The 26,542-nt window shown below is 59.8% G+C and overlaps 2 protein-coding genes across 7 annotated transcripts; one reads left to right on the top strand and one right to left on the bottom strand.

Moving 5' to 3' along the window:
- The first annotated feature begins 2,311 nt into the window (after positions 1–2,311).
- On the top strand, positions 2,312–7,302 carry LITAF (lipopolysaccharide induced TNF factor). Of its 5 annotated transcripts, none has more exons than XM_026683348.2 (4): positions 2,312–2,929; positions 5,646–5,848; positions 5,945–6,101; positions 6,185–7,302. In XM_026683348.2, the coding sequence occupies exons 2-4, from the start codon at positions 5,650–5,652 to the stop codon at positions 6,291–6,293; spliced, it is 465 nt and encodes a 154-aa protein (XP_026539133.1). In that variant the 5' UTR covers positions 2,312–2,929; positions 5,646–5,649; the 3' UTR covers positions 6,294–7,302. The 5 variants fall into 5 exon arrangements, with proteins under 5 accessions (XP_026539133.1, XP_026539134.1, XP_087798451.1 ...); XM_026683349.2 differs by lacking the exon at positions 2,312–2,929 and adding an exon at positions 3,831–3,899; XM_087942325.1 differs by lacking the exon at positions 2,312–2,929 and adding an exon at positions 3,846–3,930.
- Positions 7,303–7,794: 492 nt separating this feature from the next.
- Positions 7,795–25,011, bottom strand: LOC113422411 (multidrug resistance-associated protein 1-like). Of its 2 annotated transcripts, XM_087942322.1 has the most exons (31): positions 24,888–25,011; positions 24,619–24,794; positions 24,209–24,334; positions 23,858–23,995; positions 23,240–23,365; positions 22,286–22,347; positions 21,844–21,975; positions 21,123–21,350; positions 20,588–20,765; positions 19,587–19,748; positions 19,373–19,465; positions 18,720–18,923; positions 18,436–18,582; positions 17,954–18,041; positions 17,591–17,663; positions 17,303–17,429; positions 16,856–17,032; positions 16,557–16,724; positions 16,205–16,382; positions 14,814–14,895; positions 14,264–14,387; positions 13,063–13,270; positions 12,155–12,465; positions 11,867–12,066; positions 11,656–11,782; positions 11,175–11,276; positions 10,414–10,560; positions 9,901–10,059; positions 9,413–9,579; positions 8,143–8,337; positions 7,795–8,039 (listed from the first exon to the last, which is right to left on the bottom strand). In XM_087942322.1, exons 2-31 carry the CDS (start codon positions 24,778–24,780, stop codon positions 7,931–7,933), a joined length of 4,500 nt encoding a protein of 1,499 aa, XP_087798448.1. In that variant the 5' UTR covers positions 24,781–24,794; positions 24,888–25,011; the 3' UTR covers positions 7,795–7,930. The 2 variants fall into 2 exon arrangements, with proteins under 2 accessions (XP_087798448.1, XP_026539126.2); XM_026683341.2 differs by lacking the exon at positions 24,888–25,011 and having other exon boundaries at positions 24,619–24,772.
- Positions 25,012–26,542: the final 1,531 nt, after the last annotated feature.

Raw genomic sequence — 26,542 nt, 5'->3', positions numbered from 1 at the left:
TATTGTGCTGGTCACTATCCTCCATTAAGGCCTCTTGATGCTGTTTTCGAAGGAACCTGCGGCATTCGCCACGGCTCTGCTCGCCACAGGAAGGACCATCACTTCCTGCGCGCTCTTTGCAGCTTTGCAGCAGATCCAGGAGGAGCAGTTTGCACTGCCTACATGCTCAGACCTTCTGCAAAGCCATCTAAGAAAGAGGTCTGTAGTGCCACCCCATTTTTAGAATCATTTCCTGGCCTTCTTTGGGACCCTCCAAAGTTTGTGGGATTTTTGTCAAAGTCTTCTCATTCTTTCTCAAAGGATTGGCTTGTTTGCTTCCTGGGGAAGACTTTTTAAAAATACTTTTTGGTTAACATTGTCAGATTATATTATATTTTTATACTAAGCTATTTTTGCATGCACTGCTACTATGGAAAAAAGTTAGTATGGCATATTTAAAATAAACAAACGGGGGGATGGGGGGAGACTATAGCTGCACATGTCTCCTCTCTTGGCAGAGAACACCAGGCAGCAGTGGAGAGAAAGGGAGTCCTACAAAATCTGGTTTTGCAGGTAACAGCATCACACAAATGATGACCCTGGACACACTTGCTTACATAAACAGACCTAACTGGAGACGTTTCCTGGCTTCTTTGCTTTTTCCTGTAATGGAAGCTTAAATTATTTATATCTTCTCTCCAGCAGAGCAGACTGGGAAGAATTCCCTCTCTGCATCCAACTTCTTGGTGCAGCTGGGAAACCAACATGGCTCGTGGGGGGAGCCTTCCTTTGAGAGAGGAGGCGAGACAGCTGCTCCTGGCCCCAAAGGGTTCGGGCTTCATGACTGACCGTTGGAGTGAGAGAGCCCTCAACTGCCTCCCTGTGATCTCATGCGCAGGAAACTGCAGGCAAAGTATTTTTAGAGATGGTTGACATGTCACGATGCTCACAAGTAGACAAAGGGGTATTTTATCTGCAGAAAATGCAATGGACAGCAAGGAGACACCACAGGTTCTTGGCCCATAAATGCTCTTTAGCAAACAGGTAGAGAATGTCAGAAGCCAAGGAAGTAAATTTCACTGACTGAAGTGAATTTTGAGCAGCCCGAGGGAAGATCTGGAAACACCACCACCTTCAGCCATGCTTTTTCATTGAGTTCCTGCCCAATGTTTCTCCGAGTTCTTAGCTGGCGGCGGCTCTCCTGGACTTATCCCTGAAAGCTGAACTGGGCTGAGTTCACCCCGTGGCCCTGGGGTGGCAGAGCTCTTGGCCTGGGGGGTCCCTTTTGCCCCCCTCTATGCATTTCTGCAGCAGCAGCAGCAGCAGCATCGGGGCAGAGCTCCCTGACTCAGAATGGAGGCCCCAGCATCATGGCTTTCACTGACTTTCAGTAAGACCCACCTGGCTTGAAACGCAGCTTGGGAAAGGAAGTGCCCTGCTGCCCCCCCCCCTGCAACCTCTGCCGGAGAAGCAAAGACAATCTCTGGAACAGAATTAAGCAAAGACAGTGGCAGAAGGGCCGTGTCCCTCTGTTCAATGTAAGGTGGACTAGAGACTCTTCAGGTGTCCCACCGAGCACCAGGTGTTTTGGGAGTCAGTTCCTTGTCTCCAGTTTCAGAGGGGAGGGGCTGGGGGGGCGGTGGCAGAGGAGGCGGCTTGACTCCCATCCTTGCGACCTGCAGGGTGCTCTGGGCCATCTCTTCTTTCTCCTGCCGGCCCTTGCAGGACCACCACCACAGCCAGTCTTCCCAGTTCAGCATGGTCTCTGGGACCATAACCTGCAGAAGGGGAGACGGGGATGACCCACACTCACCCTCCCCATCTTTCTTCCGTGAGGTGGCCTGTGATGGCGGGGGGCAGGATTGGGTCCAGGGGCTGCGCAGCCAGGAAAAGAGGGAAACAGGTCAGTTGTCAAGAAAGGCAGGAGCTTTAATTAGCAGGACGGATCTTTTTATGGAAGTCTGAGCTCAGCAAAGGTGGGGGGGGAAATAAATGGAAGAACGGAGAGAGGAACAAGGGTGGGGGAGGCAGAAATGAAAGCAGGGGAAGGGGGGGAGCCCTTAATTGTGGGGGCCCATTTTAAGCCAGGCTATAGCAATGAGCTGCTCTTCCCCCTCCCTGCAGGTGGTGACCTGTTGACATCCGGAACATTCAGAAACCTTCGGGTCCTCCAGGGGCCCAGATTGCCCGGATGGCCGCTCTCTGTGCAATCCTCCACCCCCGTTGCTCCCGCTGAGCCTCGGCTGCTGAGGGCTGTCAAAGCAGAGAGGCCCACCCCGGGGCCTCCAGCACATCTCCGGGAGGAACCGAAGGAAGCCTGCGACCCCCAGGCGGCCACCCTGCCAAGCGGACGAGGCTGGCTCCGGAACACGCCTAAGGGCAGCCATGGCTCCCCGCCTGGGCCCTGGGCAATGCCACCTTCAGTCCGGGTGGGCATGGGTGGAGCGGCCCGGGAGCCTCCCTGGGCGAAGGCTGCCGGCAAAGCCTTGGTTCTGCCAGGCCGGAGAGCCGCCTGTCCCCGCCGCCTCCTCCCGGGCCGGCTCCGGCAGAAAGCCCTCGCTTGCTCGACGGCTCGCAAAGCCCGACCAGAAGAAGAGCGGAGCGGAGAAGCCGGGCCGGGGGCGCCCTTCGCCCGGCCCGACCCCGGCGCGCCCCTTCCTCTCGGCAGCGCGCCCCGGTCCCCGAGCGGGCGCCCTCGGCGGGCGCCGGCGTCTGGGCCGCTTTGACAAGCGCCGCGCGGTCAGGAGGGCTCGGCGGCCTGGCAAAGCACCTCGGCGGCCCTTTCTGGGCTTCCTGCCCGGGGCGGCGGCCCGCCCAGCCGGCCGGGAGCCCAGCGAGGAGGGCTGGGCTGGGGCGGGCCCTGAAGGCGCGGGAGGGGCGCGGAGCTGGAGGTCCAGCAAGGCGGAAGAGCCCGACGGCGAGCAGGTGAAGCGTCCCTGGCGACCGGGAGGTAAGGCGGCTCTGGCCCGCCGGGGCCCCGCGCGGGAGGGCGCGCCGGCTGGGCCCCTCGGGGACCGGCGGGGAGGGACCGGGAGCTCTGGCCCCGCGGGGGCAGCGGCGGCGCGGGCAGCTTTTCCGAAGCGCGGCCGCTGCTCCTTCTCGGCAGCCTCCGCCTGCCGGGCGCGTCCGAGCCCCACCGCGGCCGGGGGTTCCCACCTGCAGCAGCGCCCCGAAGAAGCCCGTGGCAGAAGGGCGAAGCGGGCGGCTTCTGCCGGACTCTCGGCTCGCCTTCCCGGGTGGCTGGAGGCCCATCGGGGCGCCGCGGCGCTTCTGCCGGGGAGGGGAAGGACGGGAAGGGGAGGGGGCTCCGGCGCCCCCCGCTCCGGCCCCCGGCTTAGGAGCACAAGCGGGAGCCGCTCGGGGAAGGGGCGGGCTGGAAGGGGGCTTTGCAAATGAGGCGGGCTGGCCTCGGGAGACCCCCTCCCTCAACCCAGGGGGTCGGTGCTTGGCTTTGGGGGCAAGAAAGAGGCCCCGAGCCCAGGGCAGGCAGCCGGCACAGGCGGCTCTTTCAGTGCTCGGGCCTCAGGCCTTTGGGGGACGAGTGATGAGGAAGGTAATGGAGGATAGATGCGACAGGAGGCAGGGCAGCGGGGCCGTAGCACACGGAATGGTTAGAATCACAGAGTGCAAGGACTGAAGACATTAGAGACCATCTAGTCCAGCCCCTGGCCCATAAGGAGAAGAGGGAAAGCCTTTTTCAGGCTTTCAGATGGACCATTATCCTCTGTCCCATTATCCTGTGCTTTCCTTCTGAAGCAGAGTTTCTTTTGAACCCACATCCGGTTTCCTGGTGGGGCTGGGCATTGAAACTTTCCACTCGCTCCTTATTTATTTATTTATTTATTCATCGCATTTATGAAGTGACTCTGGTGGCAGAGTTTAATCATCATCATCCTGGCATCCTGAAAATTGCCCCACCGGTGAGGCTTCTTGGCACAATCACAGCCCTGGGTATGGATTATGGCATCGCCCCTGGAAAGCAGCCCAAAAGCAAAAGGCAGTTTCTCCCTCCCGTCTTCTCTCCAGGCCCCGTTGCTACAGCAGCCCCCCCCCCGCCCCCAGTCCTAGCACCGCTTGGGACAGCTGACCACTTCCCCACACACTGGGATGGGGCAGGCGGTCATGGTGGGTGACCATTACTCACACAGGAGGTGACGGTGTAGGGCAGCGTTGTGACCCCAGGCAGGTGAGCTGCTTTGCCCCACAGGCAGTCAAAGGGGCTGCCCTCTCTGAGGCTGGCATAGCTGTGGCTCCTTCTGACCTCACAAAGGCTGGCTGCCCCCTCCCCCGCTTCTTAGGGGCCTGGGCCTCTCCAGAGCCACTCTGGGGCCTCAGCAGGTGCGTGTGTCTCTTCCCCTTGAGGAATTCTAACAGCAACTGGCTTGGCTGAGATGGAAATGCCCTCCCCTCCCCCCAGGTCCTGGGCAGGGGGGGCTAGCTGCTCCCCTTGCAGAATGGGACCCCTCCCCCCACACTTTGCAGGTGCTGCCTCCTCTGCCCAGGCCTCTTCGCTGGGGAAGGGGGGGGCCCAGGAGGCCATGTGAGAGCAAGTGGGGTGGGGCAGCTTTGCTTCATTCGGGGAAGTGTTGGCAATCAGGCCGAAAGTCCCGGTTGTGTAACCAGAAGCATTGCAGAATGGCAGCCTGGGGAGAGGCAGTTCCGGCTTCGGCTTTGGGGAATGGCAGGGTGGGGTTTGGCTGTGTGGAGGCAGAGTGGCTGGGGCTGCCTGCCAAAGGTCTGGTTTGGGGGCCCTTGACCAATTGTCCCTCGGCCCCTGCCTGGCTTTCTGACACCTGCGTGGCCCTTGAAGCCCTGCATGGGGGGGGGGGCAGCCAAGGTCAGCCCCCAGGAGGAAGGCAGTGCTGAGAGCAGGCTGCAAGGACCAGCAATGTTTTTGCACACTTACCAAGTTGTGCAACCTCTTCTCAAACTCCTCCTGGAGCCCCTTTCAGGGCTGGTGGGGCTGCCCCCTTCCTGCCAAGGGCCCTCCTGCCACAGCCACCCCTCACTTCTAGCTGTTTGGGTTTTGTTCTGGCTGCTCAGACCTTGCAGAATCCACTTCCCTGAATGAAAAGTTTGAGACCAAGTTGGGGTGTGTGTGCGTGTGTATCTTTCTCTGAAGTTCTTCCTTTTTCTTCTGAGTCATTAGACGCCCCCCCCCCGCCCCCCCAGCACTTTCTTCCTCTTAGGGACCCTGGTGACACCACCTGGTTTGGCAGCCTTCTCCCGGGGCAAAGGAGATCTGGGCTAAGGGCCTGCTCTGGGTGGCAGCATTCCTGGCACAAGAGTGGCAGCCCTGCGAGGTAGGCCGGGCATGCCAGGAAGGCCAACTGAGGGCTGTACCTCTCTCTCCCCCCATCCGGTACTAAACCAGACCAAGATGGCGTTGCTTTGTGTCTTTCTCGTGCCCCCCCTTGGCTGTGCAGCTGACTCAGAGCTTCATTGTTTGACCTGTTTTGTAAATATTGTTGGGGGAGGGGTGGCGTTTAATTCCTGGAACAGGAAACAGACGCCTGTTTTCTGGGAATGCAGGCAAGGAGCCTGGCGGGGGGATGACCAGGAGTGCGGAGCTCCTCTGGGCCGCTCCTGCTCCCCCTCCGCCTGGCAGGGCTGTTCCTCCAAGGGGCCGGCCAAGCACCCCAGCTTCCTTTTGGCCTCTCTCCTAGAAACATGGCTGCTCCTCCCTCAGCTCCTCCACCGTCTTACGAAGAATCGGCCAGAACCAGTAATCCAGTCCCGTTTCCCTACCCGCCTGCAGGGGGAATTCCTGCAAAGGGGGCACCGGCCACTTACCCAGCCCAGCCCCAGCCTCCGTTCCTTGCCCAGCCCTATGGCATGCAACCCCAGCCGGCCCCAGCGATGCCTCCAGGTGAGTCCCAGCGGCGCCTGCAGGAGGCTGCCGGGGGCTGGTCTTGGGGCATCGCAATGGGCACCCGGAACCTCCCGCCTCTCCCTCTCTCTCCAGTGCCCCTACAAACTGTCTACATCCCGGGGCCCCTCATCTTCCTGGAGCATCCCATGCAAATCTGCTGCCCTGCCTGCAACCAGATGATTGTGACCCGCATCTCGTACCAGCCCGGAGCTCTGGCCTGGCTCTCTTGTGGTGGCCTCGCCCTGCTGGGGTAAGTTGGTCCCATGGGAAGCAGGGCAGCCCCCCCCCCCGCACAGCTGGAAAGCAGCAGCCACGCTCTGCTTTCTCCCGCAGGTGCTGGCTGGGCTGCTGCCTGATCCCCTTCTGCGTAGACGCCATGCAGGACGTCCAGCACTTCTGCCCCTGCTGCAACGCCTTCCTGGGCGTCCACAAGCGCCTCTGAGTGGGTCTGGGCCCCCGTGCCAGGAAGCCAAAGCCCCCTTGGCTTCGCCCACGTCCCCCTGGACCGAGCCTTGCGGGGCCCGTGCAGCCCCTCCTCAAGACTTTGGAGCAACGCAGACCGCCTCTCGAGCCTCTGCCCCCCACCTCGGCCTGCCGCAGCCTGCACAGAGGCCCGTGGGGAGCAAAGGGTCCCGCGGAGGCTGCCCCTCTGGGCCCAGCCTCCTCTGCAGGGGGAGCTTGCGGCAACACCTACAGAGGCTGATGGCAGGACGCTTCCAGGGTTTGACCCAAGCCCTGCAGGGCTCCCACCCTTTGCCTCTGGGCACACGCCAAGTAATGGAGCCACCGATGTGGGCGGCAGAAGGGCCTGCTGTGATGCCAGGGCTGGGTGTTCCCTTCGGTCTCAGCGTTTGCCCCAGCCCTCCAAGCGGGAAGAGAGAAGCACAACGGGTGCTGCTGGCCCAGGGCAGCCTGACCCCAGGGGGCTCAAGGGGGCTTCCTGCGGCCAGGGAGCAGGGCCTTTTGTCCTGGGGATTAGTGGTGGGGGGGGAGCAACGTAGCTGGAGAGGGAGGCGAATCTCTGGAGCACTTTAAAGATGTTGGCTCTGCAAGTCCAACTTTATTCTGATTTGCTTCCAAACGTTAGTCCTGACTTTTTCAGCTTTTGAAATAAAACTGCCTCGCAAAAAGAAAGAGCTGCAGGCGACCCTAGTTTTTCCAAAGGGAGAGACCTGGCCCAGCCCTCCTTGCCGTGGGGAAAAAGCGAGGCTGGGCAGCCGCAGGGAGGCAGGGGGACTGGGGCCAGGCAGCCTAGATCAGGGGCACCACTTCACCTTCAAACGGACTGGTGGAAATGTGGCCCCCGAGACCCCCAAGCCGCTTGAGAAGGAACAGAAAGGGTCGTGTTCCAACCAAAAACAATTTACTACAAAAATAGCAAAGAAAATTTCAGTCTGCTCAACTTTAGAGAAATTTATTTACAAAAATTAAATAATTATCTTCTATGAAAAGAGATGTCTAGGGTGTTTTCCCTTAAAAAAGGTCCACGTTATTCAAACAAATGTTTCTAATCTCCCAAGCTGGCCGAGGGCTTTTCCTTCACTTAAAATGGGACAAGGCAAATGCAAATGCCGGAAGAGATGCGGAGGCGCCTGGGGGGCATAGAAACGTTGCATTTTTGCATCATAACAGCATCTGACCTTCTGCAACTCTTGAACGAAACTGTTAAAAACCTGAAAGGGCCCTTTCTGAAACTCCTGCAGCCGAACCTACAGCTTCTCTGGATCCTTTCTCCCACCACCAGAATAAGATAAAACATACATTTTTGGGTGCAGATGGAAATTCCAGCAAGATTCAAGTCAGGGGAGCCCCTTTCTGCGCTCCAAGCAGCCATGCTCCCCACCTCCAGCGAGGAGGAGGAGGAGGAGGAGGAGGAGGAGGAGGAGGAGGAGGAGGAGGAGGAGGAGGAGGAGGAGGAGGAGGAGGAAGCAGCTGCCTTACTGTCCAGGTGCCAACAGCTCTTTGTGCAAAATGGGAGCACAGGCAACTGCGAATCCCAGCAGATGCTGCCAGCTTGCCTGTGCTTTCCCTTTTGTGTGTGTGTGTGTGTGTGTGTGTGTGAAGGCCGGCTTCACCTGGTCAAACCAAGCCGGCATCTTTGGCCATGTTGCAGAAGATGCCTCTCCTCTCGATGAGGTCAGCAGGAGCCCCGCACTCCACGATTCGGCCTTTCTCCAGGACGATCACCCTAAATGTACAACAGCCCCGTCCATCACCCTCTTCCCTTCCCTCCACCACAAGGGCCACCCTGGGCCAACCCCTGCCAGCAGTCGATGCCCCCGCAGCCTTACCGCGTGTAGTCCATGATGGTGTTCAAGCGGTGCGCAATTGTCAGGACCGTGCAACCCTCAAACTGCGTCCGGATCGTCGACTGGATGAGGCTGTCCGTCTCAAGGTCTACCGCGGCGGTGGCTTCGTCCAAAACCAGGATTTTGGATTTCCGCAGCAGGGCCCGAGCGAGGCACACCAGCTGCCGCTGACCCACGCTTGAAGACAGAAAGGGTAACTTTGTTTCCTTTGAAACAAAGCAGGAATTTTGCAAACAGAGGCAATGGGCGTCCTTGTGCCCGTTTCCCAGTCACAGGCCGGCATAAGGTGCTCTGTGTATTGTGTGTGTGTGTGCGTGTGTATCCAGAGCCTGGCTTCTGTTTATCTCAAAACTGACTTTTCACAGCTGCTCCTGAAAGGGTGGAGATGTTTGCCCGGATCTGTTGGACTTTGATAATTTCAGTCGCATTTTCCGGGGCCCTAGCAAAAACTGCCCCTGATTACAGCCCGTATCAGAAACCAATTTCCTTGAATACTTAAGGCGTCCGTTGCATCCTCCTTTTGCAAAAAGGCTGCAGCCAGGAATGGGCAGCTCCCTTTTTTGCAATGAAAGAAAGTGAAGAAGAGGACCAGAAAAAAACAGAAAAAGATCCAGAGGAAAAAAGGAACAGCAAAGAAGAAAGAGAACTAAATGTATTAAGGAAGAAGAAATGCGTTCTCTGTTATCCAACTGGAAGTATTAACTTGGTACAATATATAAAGACGATCTTGTATCAGTTGGGTGTGTGATCCTCCATAACAACACAATTAGGAGAACACAACTATCTCTAAGGTCTCTGAGTCAGCCTGTCCTTGAGTTGGTGACTAAACAGGCAAACTCTGAAGGACTGCGCCCCTCCCCACCCGCCAGGAAAGAGAACCAAGCAGGTAAACACCAGGCACTGTTTTACTCCTGGCGCTGTGTGGGGCGGAGCCAGGGCCACCTGCTTCTTCCTAGGTTCCCAAACAGCCAGAATCACACCTGGTTCTTAAGCCTGTGAATCAGTCCTGGAGGGAGAGCTGGGCTCACAGCCAGAGAGCAGCCAAAACTGATCCAAAGCTGTGCAACGCCTGCAAAGCGGGCAGATGCTTCCTTGGCAGTGCCAGCGTAACGAGGGGCCGGCAGAGCCAGAGTTTAGAGGCAAGCAAGCTTCACGGAGCTCAGCATCCTGTTCTTAAACACGTGCCTGACATGCGTGCACCTTTGTGCGTGGTAAAAACTCTGGGGCTTTTGAAGCCTTGTTGCCTGCATACCTGAGGTTTTCTCCGCCCTCTGAACATTCGTGGAGGAGCTTATCGGGAAGGGAGGAGACGAAGGCTTTCAGGTGAGCAAGCTCCAGCGACATCCAGAGGTCGTCATCGGAGTACTGCTCGAAAGGGTCCAGGTTCATGCGCAGGGAGCCAGAAAACAGGATGGGATCCTAGGTGGGCAAGAGGAAGGGGGACAGAGAGAAGGACAGGTCACAGAAAGGGCCCCTCAGCCGTTTCGTGGGGCAGCTTCTCCCCGCTTCCTGAAACAGCCCTCTGGGTGGGAAGCTTAAAATCTCCAAAGGGCTTCAAAGCTACAAACGCACCACTGAGGTGGATCTGGGCGTTGCATTTTCCATGGGCTCAAATCCAGGCTCTGCTTGCCTGCCTTCCCTCCCAGGGGATTCCCTTCAATGGGACTCCAGTTTGGGGGGGGGGGGGCAGGAGAAGGGGCCTTGCGGAGAAGGTCAGGCCCCAAGGCAGCCCCTACTGACCTGGGGGATGATGGTGATCTTGAAGCGAAGGTCGTGCAGCCCGATTCTGGCGATGTTGACCCCGTCAATGAGGATCTCTCCTTCCGCAGCCTCTTTGATCCGAAACAAGCCCAGCATCAGGGAGGACTTGCCAGCCCCCGTCCGTCCGACGATGCCCACCTGCCGAGGCCGGAGAGCAGAGATGGAACGGCCTGCAGCCGAGGCAGCTGCGAAGGCTGGAGCTGGGGCAGAAGCAGGGCCCCGCCTTCCAAGAGGAGCTGAGCCCATTTGGGGGGATGTGTGGGCAGCACCGGACGGACATTCAGGAAACCCTCCCAACCTCTGCAGGCAGAGGCGGCTCTGCTGAGGGACCCTCGGTGGGGGGCACGGTCTCTGTACTGCTTCCCAGGTCCAGATGGGCATGGAAGGAGCTCCTGCCTTCACCAGCTTCTCCCCCCGCCCCCCAGGGCCAGCAAACCTCTTCTCTGCCACCTTCCATCCTGCTTCCAACCACCAGCACTGCCCGGAACTCACTTTCTCCCCACCACGTATCACCACGGAGACGTCCCGCAGCACAGGGTCCATGTCGCTCCGGTAGCGAAGGCCATAGCCCCGGAACTCCACCCGCCCTTCCTGAGGCCAGCCGGGTGGGGCAGCCACTTGCTCAGAGGTCCACTCGGCCTGCAAGAGGTGGGAAATTAGGCTCTCATGCGCCCCAGCCATTCCGTGGTTTGGGGACCTTCCAAGACCATCCACCGGCTCAACCCTTAGGCCCAGCCCCCCTGCCCAGCACTTGGCCTCTCACCCCCCACGGGATGGTTTTCTGGAGGATGCAAACGCCGTGTAACAGGCGATCCCCAGCAAATGGACTAAGGCAAACCATGCCACCACTCTTGGCCACCAGAGGGCACTGTTGCTCTGCAAGTGGAGTGGCCCGGAAACTGGATGGGGCCCCTGTGGCCCCTTTGCCCTCTGATGGACAGGACCCAAGCTCAGGCAGAGTGAGCAAGCCAGGGGGTGCCCGGGCTTTGGTCTTGAGAGGCTTCTAAAGAGAGGATTCAACCAATTGCGGGGCATTCCGAAGCATTAGCCAGGCGGAACCTTCTCGTTTAGGCGCAGTCTATCTTAAGGAAGTGAGAACAGGAGAGGGCGCAGGTCTTTCTTACTGGTGGACCAAGGAATGGGGGGGGGGCGCATAGGATCTATTCTAGGAGGGGTTCAGGGGGCTGACCCCCCACCACCCTCTCCAGGCTTTGGGGCCCAGCAACCCATCCCAACTGTGAGCAGAGACTGGCCTCCTTTTCCTTCTCCGAGTATTCCTTGACTCTTTCCACAGCCACGATGTTGGTCTCCATCTCGGAAGACATTCGGACCAGCCAGTTTAAGTAAGTGGTGATCTGCAAAGGCAGGGCGCACTGGTCAGGCCCGGAGGAATCGGAGCAGGAGGGCACCATCTTGGAGGCAGCCGCCAGCAGGGACGGTGGGCCATTGAGGGCCCCGATTTAAGGTGAACGCAGCCCACGAGAGGCGGCAGGGAAGGGCTCCTGGCCCAAGGCAGGACCGGGTCTTAGGGGCCAGAAGAAGCAGGCTGCCCCTCCTCCTGGCCAGCCAATGCCCTCTCGTGCGAGAGGCTACGGCCATCGCATCTATGCGATCCTAAAATCCCCCCTTTGACCGGAATCCCTCCCACGGCAGGATGCCTCCTCCCATCGGAGAAGGGTTGGCTCACGAGGGGGCAGGGCTCAAACCCGCCAGGCCGCCCTGAAGCTGTCCTACCTGCAGCGAGTAGGAGATGGACAGGCCCACCAGACCCGGACTCAGGCTGTGGCGAGCGATGACGGCAAACAGGGCTGCGAAAAGGACGATGCAGTTGCCCACCGACTCCAGCCGGACGGCCAGCCACCTGCGCAGGCCAGGGAGAGCAGGGTTAAGGGTTAAAGGTTAAAGGCCAGGGAGGGCTTCCCGGTCCTCTCCCCAACAGGGTTACCGGTTGGCCACGATGCTCGGGTAGTAGGCCTTCTGGTTTTCATCCACTTTCAGGTCACTCTGCCTGATGAACCGTTTCTGCTCTCCAAAGGCTCGGATGACGCTGACGCCCAGGAGGGTCTCGTTGAAGTGCGAGTAGACCGGGGAGCGGCTGACCGACTCCAGGCGCTTCAGCTGGCGTGAGGTGGCAACGTAGAAGCGCTGCAGAGAAAGCACGAGAAGGGCTGGCGGTCAGAGGGGTCCCCAGAACCAGGAAGGGAGCCCCATGGAGAGCACGCGGGGCCCCTACCTGCACGAAGAAGTAGGTGAGTCCCAGGGGAGGGATAACCACGGCTGCAATCGGCGTGGCCAGCAGGATGATGACGCAGGCGCCCAGCACGTTGAAGAGCGAGCCCATGAACATCTTGATGACCTGCGGCAGGGTGGAGTCGATGGTGTCCATCTCCTTGGAGAAGCGGTTGACCAGGTTCCCGCTGGGTGTCTGCTCAAAGAAGCTCACCGGGCACCGCAGGACATTGTGCAGCAGGTCGAGGTGGAGGCGGCGGGAAGCGAAGATGCCCCCCACGGAAACCGCCATGGAGTAGCCAAACACGGCCACACCTGCGGGGAGCGAGAGGCCAAAGAGAGCGTGGGTCTGGCTGGAGCCGCCCAGGAAGGCCCGCTCAGCCCTAACAACGAGACCTGGGCCATCGGGGGCCCAAGAGCATTCTGGGAGGTCCCAGAGGCTGCCCGTGGTCGCCCATCCCAGCGAAAGAGGCTGCCTTGCCCGCTTCCCTTGCAGGGGATGCCTTTAAGGGCGCCAGCCGATGGGCCTCAGACCCGATTCCCAACCACAGAAATACCCCATTCAGAGCAAGAGGCCGCATGGAGCTGGCACAGATACCAGCTTTGGGCCTCCAGCCACCCCAGAGCAGGGCAAGGGCCCCCAGACCCTACTCGCTGGGCAGACTCTGAAGCCCCCAGGGCAGAGAAGGGAGGAGGCGAGGCCAGCGCCCGGCCCATAACAGCCTCCCCTCCATTCTTCCTCTCCAGTCCCTTCCGTCTCATCCTCAGCAGACCCGGAAACTTGGGGAGTTCTGGGCCAGCCACGTGCAGGATTCACAGCCGGGAAGAGTCCCCTCCCTCCCTCCCTCCCTCCCCAGGTGGGCTGCAGGCCAGGAGGAGAGAAAACCCGCCAGGGCCGCGGGGGAGGCAGACCTTGAGAGATCCCCAGGGCGCCATACACCCTCAGGCGCAGGCTGGTGTGCTGCTGCGTCCCGTTGAGGACGGGGTCGTCTGTCCACAGGCTGAGCCAGTAGTTGGAGGCCAGGGAGGCCACGTGGTTGCACAGGAAGAGGAGGATGCTCAGGAAGGAGATGCCCAGCCCGATGGCTCTCATGTACTCCCAGTAGACAGTCGTCTTCACCTGCGACACACAAGGCGGCCCTCAGAGCAGCCCAGGAATCTGCTGCCTCCACAAGTGGCCCCCTTTTCTCAGGTCGCAGAAGGCCCCCCGCTGCTCCCGCATCCAGTTCCAGCTCTCCCTTCCCCCCCGCCCCGGACGGCCAGGGTGAGAGATGGTCCCAGCTCACACCGCCTCTCCTCCTCCTGGGTCCGCTCTCAAGCGGGGAGGCTCCCCCTGGCTGATCAGGGGACAGAGGCAACGGCGCCCTTTCCGTAACATCCCTTCCCGGGGGTGGGGGGGTGGGGGGGGGCTTGAGACAGGCCGAGGGAGTCCAGGCGGGCCGAGGGAGGGCAGCCAGGAATCGTTGCCGCATGGCCAGTTCACAGCCTCCCGGTGGGGAAAGGCAAACAGACACGACCTTGGCGGCCAGGAGTTAAGGCCCTGAACTTGACACTGGCACCGGGGCTGCGGCCAGCTGGCCAAACTCCAGCCGGGAGCCTTTTCCAGAAGGAAAACAGCCAGTTCAGCCCCCAGCCATTTGCTGTGACCTCATTCAAGTGTGAAGTGCTTGTGATCAGCAGCTGGCTCTTTTTTTTTTGAAAGGAGAGGACAAGGCCATGTTATTGTTGACATAAATACTGCTAAAGCACTTTATCCCTGAACAAAGGAATGCATCTAATCTCTGAACTAATCCCCAAATAAAGGGACTGGCAGCCCTTCCAAGGCCGGCCAGGGAAGCCAAGAAGGCCACTGGATCCCTCTCGGGCACATTCACGGAATCTGGGAAGGGATCCGCTCTGCCAAACTGCCTGGACTTTCTTTCTCACACTTCCCTCCCCCCTCCCTTCATCCAGCCCTCATCTTCCCCACTGAGGGTCTTTTCTGGGCAGAGGCTACCATGGTCAGCCCCCAACTCCGAAGCCCTCTGCTGCCGGTCAGGGGAGCCAATTTTACTGGGCTAAACGGGAGCAAACTGGGGGACCCCGGGTGGGTGGGCAGTGGCTGGGCCCTTACTTTCCCTGTCTGCGCAGTGTCCGCTTCGGTTAATTTCCAGGCGTTCTTCCCATCCGGTGCCGCCTGCGCCTGGGCCGGGGACTTCTCCGTGTCGCTGCTGTAGGTCGAGGAGAGGCTCAGCTGCCTGCAAGGCCCACGTGCCCTGCTTGAACCGGGCTGCTTGGTGCAGTGCCCCCTGCAGGTGCCCCACTCCCCCAGCCGCCAAAGACCTCCCACCGTGTGGGCACCCCGTTGGCTCCGATCCAGGGGCCGGTTGCAAAGGCCTGGGACCACGGCAGGCAAAGGCAACCGCTGGCAGGGCCCTCCAACAGAGCAGAAGCCGCTGGGAAGCAGCCCTTGGGCCCTCATCCCTTCTAGCGGGGAAGATCCAGGCTGAGCAGGAATCCCCTCCCTGTGCTGGAAGAGTCTGCCTCCAGGACAGAAACCCCCCCCCCATGAGACCCCCTCGGCCAGCAACCGAAGGGCCCCAGGTGGGGTTGAGGCACCTGCTGATGCCAGGAAGGCAGCCAAGGCAGGGAGGGGGATCGTTCCTGGCCACTCCCTTGCCCACCTCCTCACTTGGACCGAGTTTTCGCTGGCGACGACCCCATTCTCCAGCAGCTTCTCTTCCTTTGTGACCAGACCGGGTGTCTCTGCAGGAATTAAAGAGAGGCAGACCGAGGGTTGGTGCAGGAAACGAAACAGCCAAAGTGAAAAAGAGATTCCCCATTAAATCCGCGACCATCCAGGACTATCCTCCACTCTGGACAGGGAGGTTTGTTTCTCTGCAGGTAGTTAAGAACCGAGGCTATTAATTTCAATCGACTTGCTGAACCGCCGCTAAGAATTTGGGCCATTAGTTTTCCCCTAGTAAAGAATACAAGCCATCAAAAATGTGTGGATTTTAATAACTTCTCTCCACCCTCCTCTGCTCAAAGTGCTTCTTATAAATCCAAAGGAGAAGGAGGAAAATGAACAAAGAAGAGGCGAAGGTGGTTTAAGCTCTTCCCGGTTGCCCCTTTTTAGCTTATGCTGGCTTGTTTAAGGGGAGCAGAGTCTGCAAAGTGTAATTCAATCTGGCTGAGTTAAACAAGCGATTTCCAGAGTTCCCTTCATCCTTTCCACTTCCCACAATCAAGTAAAGTTTTGTTAGCTTTGAAAACGCCCAACGAAGCAACTCTGTTCTCAGGGTATTAGATGACCCGGCCTTGTTTCTGCAGTGCCAGCTGGCAAGCCCAGAAGCTTTTTGTCCCGCAGAGCAACGATTTGGGCCATAACAGCCGAGGAGTCCTGGAGGCTGTTTCTAAACCGAGATACCCGAAGGCCGGGGCTGGCTTTGAGGGAGCAGCTCCAGCCCTTGACTGGCACCGAACCAGGCACCTACAATCCTGCCCGAGAATGAGAAGCAACCCAAATTAGGTTTGGGAGCAGCCACACCAGTGGCGTCCCATGGCAACTTCAAGGCTTCAACTCCCAGAAGTCCCCAGTGGACACTTAAGAGGAGCCAAGTCTGAAAACAACGATTTAGGAAGAAGACAGATTTTTTTCCGACTCAATGTCTAACAGCCAGAAGCTGAAAACCCCTCCGGGGTTGGGCCTCTTCCCCTCTTCAGCCTCGGAGGCTGCATGCTTAGGGCCCCCATTCACACACAACATCGCACAGCAACCGGCCAATCAGACAAGCCTCAATAACAAATGCCTGGTCAATAATCACTGAAAAAGGGCAGAGACAACAAACACAGGAGCAGCCCCCCCCCCCACACACACACACACAAGCCACAGGAAGCATCCGAGAGACAGGTCGAAGGGAACCTCCAGCTCTCAGCCACCCAGGGGGTCCTGCCCACCTTTGCCCGGGCTCTTTCCCATCTCAGCAACCCAAGAGGGCGCTAACAGGGCACGGAAAGAAAGCTGCCCACGCAATAGTGGCCGCATCTACATCCGCCGGGGCCCGCTCCTTGCCTTCGCCAGCCGCGCTGTGATCCACCCCGGCGTACGTGCGCAGGAACTCCGCAAAGGCCCCGTCTTGCTTCAGCAGCTCTTGGTACGACCCCATCTCCGATATCTTGCCCTCGGACAGCACTACGATGGTGTCCATCAGCGGCAGGTAGCTGACCCCGTGCGTCACCAGGATCCGAGTCTGGGCAGGAAGGAAGAGGCCAAGCAGGGGGGTTGGGGGATGGAGGAAACGGCGGGCTTGCCGGGCCGGCTGAAGGCAACCGATGAAGCTGCCTATCAAAGGGCGAGGAGATCTGACCCCCCGCCCCCACTGCCCTTTGTGTCCCCAGAGGGCGAAAGTTTCCCCCAGGCCTACTTTGTGTTTCAGGAGGCCCTTCGGCCCGATGACTTTGTCGAAAATGTGCTTCCCGACATGGGCATCCACGGCCGACAAGGGGTCATCCAGCAGGTAAATGTCCGTGTCGGCATAGACGGCTCGGGCCAGGCTGACCCTCTGCTTCTGGCCGCCTGACAGGTTCACCCCCTGCAGAAGAGAGCAGCGCCCTCAGGGCTGGGCAGGAGCCAGGGGCCACGGGGCCCCCACAGAAGAGGGCGTGGGGGGAAGGAGAGCCTGAGCTCTGGGGTGGCGCCCATGGAGGCGGCCCCCTCCAGCACCTTCTCGCCAATCTCCGTCTGGTCTCCCGAAGGGAAAAGCTCCAAGTCAGGCAGCAGCGCACAGGCCTCGACCACCCGCTGGTAGTGCCTCCCGTCCAGCTCCCGCCCGAAGAGAATGTTCTCCATCAGGGTGGCGTTCTGGATCCAGGCCTGCTGGGAGACGAAAGCCACGGAGCCCTGCAGGAAGAGATGCCCCCCCTTGAATTTCCCTTGCCTGCTGCTGCCGCCGCCCTGAGCGCCCACATCCCCCCCATTCCGCTTGCCTGCCCCTCCCCAGGACTCCCCTGGCTGTAGCCCACCACAGGGGGCGCCCAGGGAAGGGAGGCCCCCTCTACTGGCCAGCCCAGTCCAGGCGGGGGGAGGGCTGCGGTGGCCCAAGCATCAGAGAACCCTCCAAGGGCCCCCAAGCCCTCCTGCCCACCTCAGGGGCCCCGCCTGCCCCCGCACCCTGAGAGAGACGTGCCCCTCCTGCTTCTCCATTTCTCCCAGAAGAGCCGACAGGAGGGAGGACTTGCCACACCCGACCTGGCCCACCACGGCCACCAGGGAAGAATCCGGGATGGCCAAGTTGATGCTGGAAGGAAAGGAATCGCCAGTTCAGCCTCGGCCCCCAGAAGGCCCAAATGGGGGGACCTCAGCAATGGCAGGTGCCTGCAGGGCCCGAGAGGCCAAGAGCCACCTCTGGGGCCCAGCTGGAGATCAACCAGGGGCAGCGGGTCCCATCCAGGGTCTTACCTGTTCAGCACGGGGGGCTCCGTCCGTGACCAGCTGAAGGAGGCACCTTTCACGCTGACGCTGTTGCTGCCCGCTAGCCAGTGGCAAGAGGAAAAGGGCCCTTGAGCAGGGCAGAGGCGGCCAAGGGCAGCACCTGCCAGAGGTGGGGACCCCTGGCCCTCCCCAAGGGGTGCTTTTCTGTACCCCCTCCACTGCAGGCCCCACAGCGCCCACCAGGCTGAACGTCACAAACCTGGAGCCCTGGTGAGGGTGCAGGTGTTGGGGGTTCCAATGAGCCCTGCTGAGTTTAATGGGGGGGGGGGAGAGGATCTGGCAGCTGCTCTTGACACCGAGGGCCCCCTTGGCCGACAAGGCTCCACTCACCGTTCCTGAGGTTGCCTCGGACGACACTGTCGGGATCCAGCTCTTCATGGGACAGGAAGACCCGGAGACGCTTCAGGGACACGCTGGCCTGAGGGCCGACCCCAAGGGGGTGAGAGTGGGCCCGTGGCCCGTGGCCCTCCCCAGAGGGTGCCTGCCTCAAGGGCTGAGGAGACCGGGAGGGGGCCTGGAGGTCACCCCTTGGAAGCAGGAGGCCGGCCGGCCCAACAAAGAGCCCACCCAATTCCCAGCTGCCCCCAGTGCCGCCCCCGAGGGAAGGGCCCCCGACAGAAGACAGGCCTCTCCTGAGCGCTCTGCCCCTGAGGGACTGTCGGGAGTCCCTCCTGCAGGGCTCTCCCTCCCCTGGAGACCCTCTAAGCCCAAGGAGGACCCAGCCTGCCCGGCTGGTTGAAGCTCCTGCTGAGCCCTGGCCAGACCTGCTCCCCCCGCTGAGTCCCCCGGACGGCAGAGCGAGGGAGCCTCACCTGCACCATGCTGCTGACGACCATCGGGAGGATGTTGAGGGGGAATCGGAGGATGTTGAAGAGCGCCAGGGACACGAAGGCCTTCTGGGCATCCAGGATGTTCTTCTCCGAAACGGACACATAAACGGCGAAGGTGGACAAAGCAACCTGGCGACAAGCAGGCCGGGCAGAGTCACGCACACACGCCCGGAGGGGCACCTGGCCAGGTGTGCAGCAGGGGGCAGGCGCAACCCCCCAAGGCCACAGGAGCCAGGCAGCCCCTCAAGGGCCCCCGAGAGACGCACCAGGAACGGGGCGCAGACCCAGGTGAAGGTGCCGATGGCCGCCAGGTAGGCCGACTTCTTGAGCACCCTCAGCTCCTCCTGCCGGATCTGCAGCACCTTCCGCTTGAAGGCCAGCTCCCAGGCGTACAGCTTCAGCACCCGGATCCCGTTGAGGATTTCGTTCATCAGCTTGATGCGGCTGTCCTTGCTCTTCATGTGAGCCACCTGGAACCGGCCACGCAGGGAGCCCGTCAGACCCCCGCACAGTGGCCCAAATCCCGGGCTGGCTGCAGCTTTGCAGCCTGGCCCACCATCCTCTGGCCACCTGGGACTCCGACTCCCATCAGCCCCACGCAGTGCCCATTTCCAGCACCTCCAAACAGCCCAGGGCATTTCATTGGCGTTTAGCGACTGGGTTGTTCCTGCACTCCAAAGGGGAGTCGAGGGGTCGGAGGCAGCGTCTCCCAGCTTCTGCCGCTTGAAGGTGAGGCTGGCCGGGGGGTCCTGGGAGTTGAAGCCCAGCCACCTTCAAGGGGCCGAGAACCGTGGCCTGGAGAGGCCAAAGACTGTGGGGAGGCAGGCAGTGCCGCCTCCTGGGCTGTGGCCAATATGGGGAGAGACGGCAGCCCCTCCTACGGCCCTTCGAGCGCCCCGGCAGAGCCTCCTCCTCCCACCTGGTAGGTCTTGGTCTTCATCGCTATCACGGCGTTCACGGGCACCAGGAGCAGCATGACCGCCACGCCAGCCAACACGGAGGGGCCCAGGTTCTGAGGAGACCATCGGAGGCTCGTCAGGCCTCGCGATCCAGAGAGGCCTCCTCGCGGGGAGCGAGCGGCGCCCCCCTCAGGCAGGGAGCTCCTTCCCCCAGGACCCAGGTGCGCTTCCTACCTGCCACAGCAGGTAGAGAGCCAGCATTACTTGGAAGGGGGCCGACCACACCATGTTGATGTACGTGGCCAGGTCCATGAAGCGCTGGGCATCCACCGACATCAGGTTGACGATCTCGCCCACCGTGGACGTCTTCCGTGCCGAATTGGTGATGACCAGGGCCTTGGCAGGAGAGACAGCAGACAGGGAGGGAGCCCTGAGCATCGAGGGAGTCCCCACGCCAAGCATGAGCCCACCACATGAAACACGGAAGCCGGGTGGGAGATCAGAGCTGGAGGCCCCATTAGCCACCACAAGCCTTTCGAAGGCAGCCCGGGGCTTATAGTCCCTGCGGTGGCTACGCCAAATTCCCTTGCTCTTTTTGGGGGTGGGGGTGGAATTGGGGCAAGCAAGTGACATTTCGTCCTAATTAAGTTTTAGTACAGTTTCAAGACAGCTAACGTGAACCATCATTCAGGGCTTGAGTATCGTGGGATTTCCTCAGCTTCATCCCTGGGCCAGCCTAGGGGGGGACACAGGGAGGCGGCACGACAGAGCCAGGATCACAAGCCAGGCCTTGCTCTGGGGAGGGGCAACCAGTTAGGGGCCGATCGAGCCCATCATGAGCCGCGGATGGGCCCGATGCCCACAGAGCCTCCCACCAAAGGTCCCCCAACGCTTTGGCAGTTAATGAATTGCCAGATCTGCCCCCAGAAGCCACATCCACGAAGCGCCACCCCTGCCTGCGCCAGAGGAGGCGCCTTCCACAGCCAGTGCTGGCAGGGACACAGAGGGAAATGTCCCTCGGCCCCTGGGAGCTCCTGCCCTTCCGGCCTCGGGGCTCACGAGGCTTCCTGTCCCGCCAGAGGAGCAGCTGCCCCTTCCTTCGGGGGGACAGTGGCGTCTCAGGCTGTGGCTGCAGCTCCCGGTCCCCGTGTCCAGCCAAGGACGGAGGCGCCTCCCCCCCCCCGCAAGCAGAAGGCAGCCGCCTCGCCGGGGGGTTGTGCCCGTTGTCCCCGCACCTTTCGGTAGATGGCCCCGATGACGGCCGTCTTGAGCCGCATCCCCGTCACAAAGCAGATGTGGAAGTACTGGTGCAGGACCAGCGTCTGCAGGCTGGCCGTGAAGAAGAGGAGGCCAGTGTAGAGGAAGCCCTGCCAGCTGGGGGCGCTCTTGTCGTTGACAAAGTTAATGAGCAACCTAGGGAGGAGAAGGTGGAGCTGCTGCAGGAAGGAACCCCAGGCCGGGCTCTGGGACTGGCCGGCCCAAACATCCCCCCGCCCGAGGCCAGGAGACCGCAGGCCGGGCGCTGGGACGCCCGTAGGACAAAAGCGGAGACACCTGCCAGGTTCACAGCAGCAAAGGAAGCCCGAGAAGAAAACGGCCTGCAATTCAGGACATCAAAGGGCAGAGAAGTTGCTAGCCAGGGGTGGCTGCGCTCAGCCTCTTGACCTCCTGGTGTCAGGCTGCCCCCAGGAGGAGCCCCGGCAAGGGAGCAACGGAACAGTCAAGCCACCAACCGTGCGGTGAGGGGCAGGGGGGGCGTCCGGCACTCACTTCAAGAGCTCGGGCCCTGTGAACATCATGAGGTCGTGGGAGGCCTTGAAGAGGAAGCTCATCAGGAAGTAGGGGCCGAAGGTCTTGTAGAGCACCCGGAAGAGCGAGGGCTCCCGGCTCCTGGGGGGCAGCCCGAGGATCAGGGCCTCGGCCTCTTCCGCCACATCCGAGCTGGAGCTGCTCCCTTGGGCCGGCTTCTTGGGCGTGTAGAGCAGGGGGCTGGGGAGCCTGCGGAGGCAGAAGGATGCTAGCACAGAGGCCTCTTCAGGGCCCAAAGAGCTGCTCAGGTCACCCCAACCGGCTATCGGGTGGCGTGTGGGACTCCCCGGGACCAGGACCCCTCCAGCACCACCAGGCTCCTGGCCAGGAGACCACGGCCAGGATGAGAGTTGCGTCTCACGGCACCCCGGAGGCATCAGCCGGGAAAGCAGCCGCAAGACTCTTTCTGCCCTGGGAGGAGAAGCCCCCCGGCCCCAGTTAGCGCTGGAAGACCCCGGGGCTGCTGGTCATCGCCGACTCCACTGAAGGGCCCCAAAGGAAATGGCAGGCCGAGGCAGGAGTCACTCCCGCCTCCCGCCCGCCCGCCTCAGCCTCCTCCGTGGAAGGAGGGGCCCTAGAGAGAAGCCCACGAGCAAAGGCGCTGCCGGGCCCTCCGAGGCCCCCGCCGCCTGAGGTTTCAAAGCAGAGCCGAGGGCTCCCAGCCGCTGTGAGCAACACGCACCTCCTGGCCCGGGCGTACTCCCGGGCCCAGTGGGCAGCCAAGCCAGGCACCACCTCCTCCGACGTGTCTTCCTTGTTCAGAGACCACAGATCTTTGGCTTCCAGCGGCTGCCGGTACCCGTGAATCATCAGCCTGAGGGGAAGAGGAGGTTTCGGCCTCAGCATTACACAGAAGTGGGCACTCTGCCCACCCCGAGCCGAGGGCCCCAGGCCCCTCTCGGAAAAACGGTACGGTGGCACCGCAAAACACCCCACAGAGCCCCCAAAGGGCTAGTCGGCTCAGCCGGGCTTCTTCAGCCTGGTGCCCTTCAGGTAAGTGGGACTACAACCCCCAGAATCCCCAGCCATCCTGACCCATGAGGAGGTGCAGTCCCCTCTCAGCTGGGAGGTTTCAGCCTGGAGACTCAAGAAGCTCATGTCTACAGAAATATCTGTCTTCTTACCCCGAGATCCACCAAAACGTGATCCTGGACAGGAAGGACGCCCCGGACTCCGGGCAGGGATTCTGGATGGGGGTGGGGGTGGGGGCAGAAAGGATTCAGCTGGTTATCGAGGGTCACCGGCTTCTAATGGCCTTCAGACAGCTGGGGGGTGGCGGGGGGGCAAGCACGAAGCAGGGCAGCTGTGTCCAAATCGCCAGCTCAGCCAAGGGCAAGCCTCTCTCAGAGCCCCTTGAAAGCAGCACCAGTTTTAGGGTTCAGCCCCTTCAACAGGATGGAAAAACCTAACTGGGTCACCTCCTGAAGCAGGAAGTTGGTGATCCCAACTTGGCTGCATACAAGGAAGAAGGGAACGTGCCTTGGGAGCAAAGGCTGCCTGCGGTGTGTTTATTGTTAGGGAAGGATCCCAGCAGAATCCACCTTCAGCCAATTATCCAGCTCCTTCCTGGCTTTGCAGGTGCGGCTGCAGCCACTGAAGTCACTGAGGCCTGAGTGGCCACCAGCTGCACCACACTCTAAAAATAGTCCATAAGTGGGAGCAGAATTAGGGGGTTCAAGCCCATAATCCAAGAGACGATGGAAAAAGCCTGCTGGCTTTTTGAAGCATTCCTAAGCATTGAAGCATTCGCCCTCCCTAAATACTCCGCAATGGGAAGAAGAGGAATCTCTTCAAAACATTATTTACAGAGGAATCTCTGTAGAGAAGAGGAATCTCTACAAAACATTATTTGCCCAAAAAGAACAACCTTTTGCAAAACAAACAACTAACCCAAACCGCAGCCAACAATTGTAGCGCAGGCTGGACATTCAAACAACCGAGGTTGGACAAACGGTTGCTAATAGATAAAGTTCTTTACATGCAGTTGGGCGGAAGATTAAAAAGAGTTTCGTTAAGCACACACATTACTTAAATACCCAAGTATGACTCATTCAGCCAATTGCTGTGATAACACTTACCGGGCCATGAATGTTTTCAGAAAATAGAGGTGGCCGTTCAGGGAAACAGGACAGAATAAACTGAATTAGCACCAAAGCGAAGTAGATGTAGAAAGTGGTATAGCGAAAGGCGTCTACTTCCGCATCCTGGGAAGGAAAACAAGGATGCCACAGTGACGTTTGTGGAATTGCCCTAGATTGCGAACATCAGCCCCTTTCTTCCCAATGAGAGAGTTCAGTGCTGTCCAAGAGGAAATTCTGGTTGAATCTGCCCAGGTGCTGAATTAATCGAGGGAGCTCACCGCTACGAGATGCACATTGTGCTTGCCTCGTCTCAGAGTCTTTCGTTTTGAAAAACCCCGCAGCAAAGTCTTCGAGTGATCACCACGGAAGGATTCCCCCACCAGCTCTGGCCTCAACCGCCGGCCACAGGGTGGGCAGAGGGGTCTTTCTTCCCAGAGGATGGGCCAGCTCAAAGGGAGGCTTGGGTTAGCCTCAAGTGAGACCCCCAGGGGCCAATTTATGGCCTCTAAAGCCACAAGGCCCCTGAGCATTCCGCCCGCCATTAACCCCAGCCTCACTCATTCAGCTGCCTCTCCAGCTCGCCAAGGATTCTGCCCACAAAAAGCTGGCACTCACCGGGCACAAGGCGTGCATGGTTTTGGATCTGAATAGGACGACTGCGCACAGCAATGCAATCAGCCAGAAAAGGAGCATCACTCCTGAGGATTGGGCCCCTTTGATCCTCTCGTACTGTATCAAAAACGTGGCAAGCAGCTACAGATAGGGAAGTCAAAAGAATAGACTGTTACTGCCTATGGAGGCTCTCCCGGGATCACAGCTGCTCACTTTGCCCCGGAACAGGCCAGATCCAAGATTTGCTTCCCAGCTCCGGTCCTGGGCATCACGGCCGCCGTCTGTGGTTACAAGGGAGAAAGTTTGATGGATAAAAATGCACAAAGCCCAACGATCCCAGTTACTCTCACTCACCATTGTTATGCCCAAAATGGTAGGGCTAATTAGAAAAACTGGAGCTCGCTCAGTGTGGTGATTTCTTTCCCAGAAAGAGTAGAAAAGGTCTGTCCAGCAGACGAGCCACAGGAAGAGGCCCAAGGCCTGCAAGACAAGAGAGGTGATTTTTCAGGGGACAGAAAGGACACCAAGAGGCCAACAGAACTGCAGGGGAGCAAAGTCGGAAAAACTCAGGAAGGGGAAACCTGCATTCCGATCAATCCTTCCCCGATTCCCCCTGGGCTGCAACACAGTCTCCCAGCAGAGGCCTCCAAGGGGTGGCGGGGGGGTGGGGGGCCAAAGAAGCTCCTTCCAGCCCCCCCAGCACTAGGGTTCCCAAGGGAGAAGGGGCTTTCTGGCTGCAAAGGGCTGGCCCGGCCCAGACTCACCGTTTTGGCTTTGTTGAGGTGAGACATTTGGATGTAGCCCCGGTCATGGCGGCGGAGGTAGGCGAAGTAGATGGGGAAGCCCACCCAGAGGTAAAGGCAGGGGGTCCAGGCAAGGACTGTGTTCTGGAAGCAGGGGTGAAGTCCGGGCGCTTCGTGTACCATGTCAGATTCCAGTCCTGCGGAAAAGCAGAGAGATCAGGCAGGGAAGGGAGGTGAGGCCATTTCCCTCCCTCATCTGGAAGACTCCGGCCGGGCATCGCTTTGCCTACCTTTTGGGGAGGGGGTTAATGCGCCCTGAAGCAAGCAGCATTTCAATGACGCCCCTCCAGCTGGGAAGGCAGATCAGTTGGGCTCCAACCTCAAGGGGAAACTCCTGTGGCAGCCTTGAAGTCCGCCTTGTTCCAGGAGAACCCCAAACCTGCTTGGGGGGCCCTGCCTGGAGGGCCTCGGATTCCCTCCTAGCTTCACTTCCAAAGGAAAACCCTGCCTGAACTAGCAAACTGCAGTTCACCCAATGCCCGGGTAATGCCACAGGTGCAAATCCTGCAGGGCCACCTCTTTCAGAGGGCCAGGTGGTGCCTCCCCCGCTACTCCAGAGGAGGGGAAGGAAAAAGCTTGGGGGTGGGGGAGGGGAAGGGGAGGGAGAATGCTTCCTTGTTGCCTCCTTCCTTTTCTCTGCAGCAATCCCAAAAATGCGGTAAGAAGATTAGCTCAGTCCTTTCTCTCGGTGGCCTCTCCAGAACCCCAGCAGAGAGATTATTAATGGCTAGTTTTAATTGGGAAAGGAGGGTGGCAACAGGGAAGCTACTTGAATGGCAAAAGATCCCACCAATTTAGGAATTGGCCAAGGGAAGGGGGGAGGCTGTCAAGGAAGCCTTATGAAAACCTCCCTCTGCCACACCCCAACCTTTCCCCCTGATTCCCCCATTGGTTTCTGCAAGAAAGGTTCAAAAATGTTTCTGGGTCAAGACATGGCTGCCCTGCGCATCGTGTCTGGAACCGCCCAGCAACCAAGTCAAGCGGTGGGGAAGGGGCCAACACTGGACCGCTCTTTGGGGGAAAGCCCTGGGCCATCCTGGGGGCCTGGCGTGGCTCTCCACGCCAAGACTGAGCCTGGCAGGAGGGCTGGCCAAAATGTCCTCAAATGAAAGGGGAAGGGGCTTTAAAGGCAGGCAAGCCAGAGAAGGGCGGAAGAGGAACGCCAAGGAACCTCGGCCCCACTGGGTTCTGGGCACACAGGGTGAAGGGAAGCAGCGCCCTGCCAGGTCTCCCTTCTGGGAGCTCGGAGGAACCGACCATAACCAGGAGAAAGTGCCTCACGTTGGCCGGCTTTCCGGGGATGACCTGAGGTGACTCGCTTAGCTTCCCAGCCGCCAAATTTAGCAAAGCCTTTTGCACTCAGCCACTCCTCACCCTACCCGGCTCCTGCTCCCAAGTTTAGGCCAAGATGAGTCAGGAGGCAACTGGCCCACTCCCTCCACCCACCCGGCCCACAGCACCCAGGGGAACTCCAGCAGCTTTCATGCCCCAACCTACAAACCCACAGCACAGCACGTTTCTCCCCCAGTGACCAAGCCGGGACCTGGCAGCACCGTTTAAGCGCCAACAGCTCCGCAGCTCTTCGGCGGGTCCCTCTCCCACTGACTAAGCGGAGAGCAACACCAGAGCTGCCCAGGACAAGCAAGGAAATCAAATCCTGCTGACTGCAGGGCCAAATGGGCACTGACCACCCGTGCCAACTCAGTTTCGTTTGCAAACGCCTCTGAACTAAAGCCCCACACAACCCAGGCCCACAGACTGGCTGTTTGGCCTGAAACCGTTTTGCCTAAAATGCAGTAAACAAAAGTTGGTGGTGCTGTAATTCAACTCTGGTGAGCCAGAGCTACGATTTATTGTGTTGTATTTTGCAGACAAAACAAATGTA

This window comes from Notechis scutatus, chromosome 12, assembly GCF_049901735.1.
Source record: "Notechis scutatus isolate UNSWTSFEM ecotype Mainland chromosome 12, rNotScu1.2, whole genome shotgun sequence".
Lineage (NCBI taxonomy): Eukaryota > Metazoa > Chordata > Lepidosauria > Squamata > Elapidae > Notechis > Notechis scutatus.
The sequence above is the reverse complement of the archived record's forward strand: the minus strand, read 5'-3'. Positions and strand labels throughout refer to the sequence as shown.

Bases quoted from the DNA above. Each gene is read 5' to 3' on its own strand.
- LITAF (XM_087942324.1), top strand. From the start codon at position 5,047: ATGAAAAGTTTGAGACCAAGTTGGGGTGTGTGTGCGTGTGTATCTTTC. The intron at 5,283-5,645 runs GTAGGCCGGGCA...CCTCTCTCCTAG, and splicing joins AAGAGTGGCAGCCCTGCGAG to AAACATGGCTGCTCCTCCCT. The intron at 5,849-5,944 runs GTGAGTCCCAGC...CTCTCTCTCCAG, and splicing joins GGCCCCAGCGATGCCTCCAG to TGCCCCTACAAACTGTCTAC.
- LOC113422411 (XM_087942322.1), bottom strand. From the start codon at position 24,780: ATGGTACACGAAGCGCCCGGACTTCACCCCTGCTTCCAGAACACAGTC. The intron at 14,388-14,813 runs GTGGGCAAGGGA...TGGGCCTTGCAG, and splicing joins AACTCGGTCCAAGTGAGGAG to GCAGCTGAGCCTCTCCTCGA. The intron at 13,271-14,263 runs GTAAGGGCCCAG...TGTGTGTCGCAG, and splicing joins ACACTGCGCAGACAGGGAAA to GTGAAGACGACTGTCTACTG.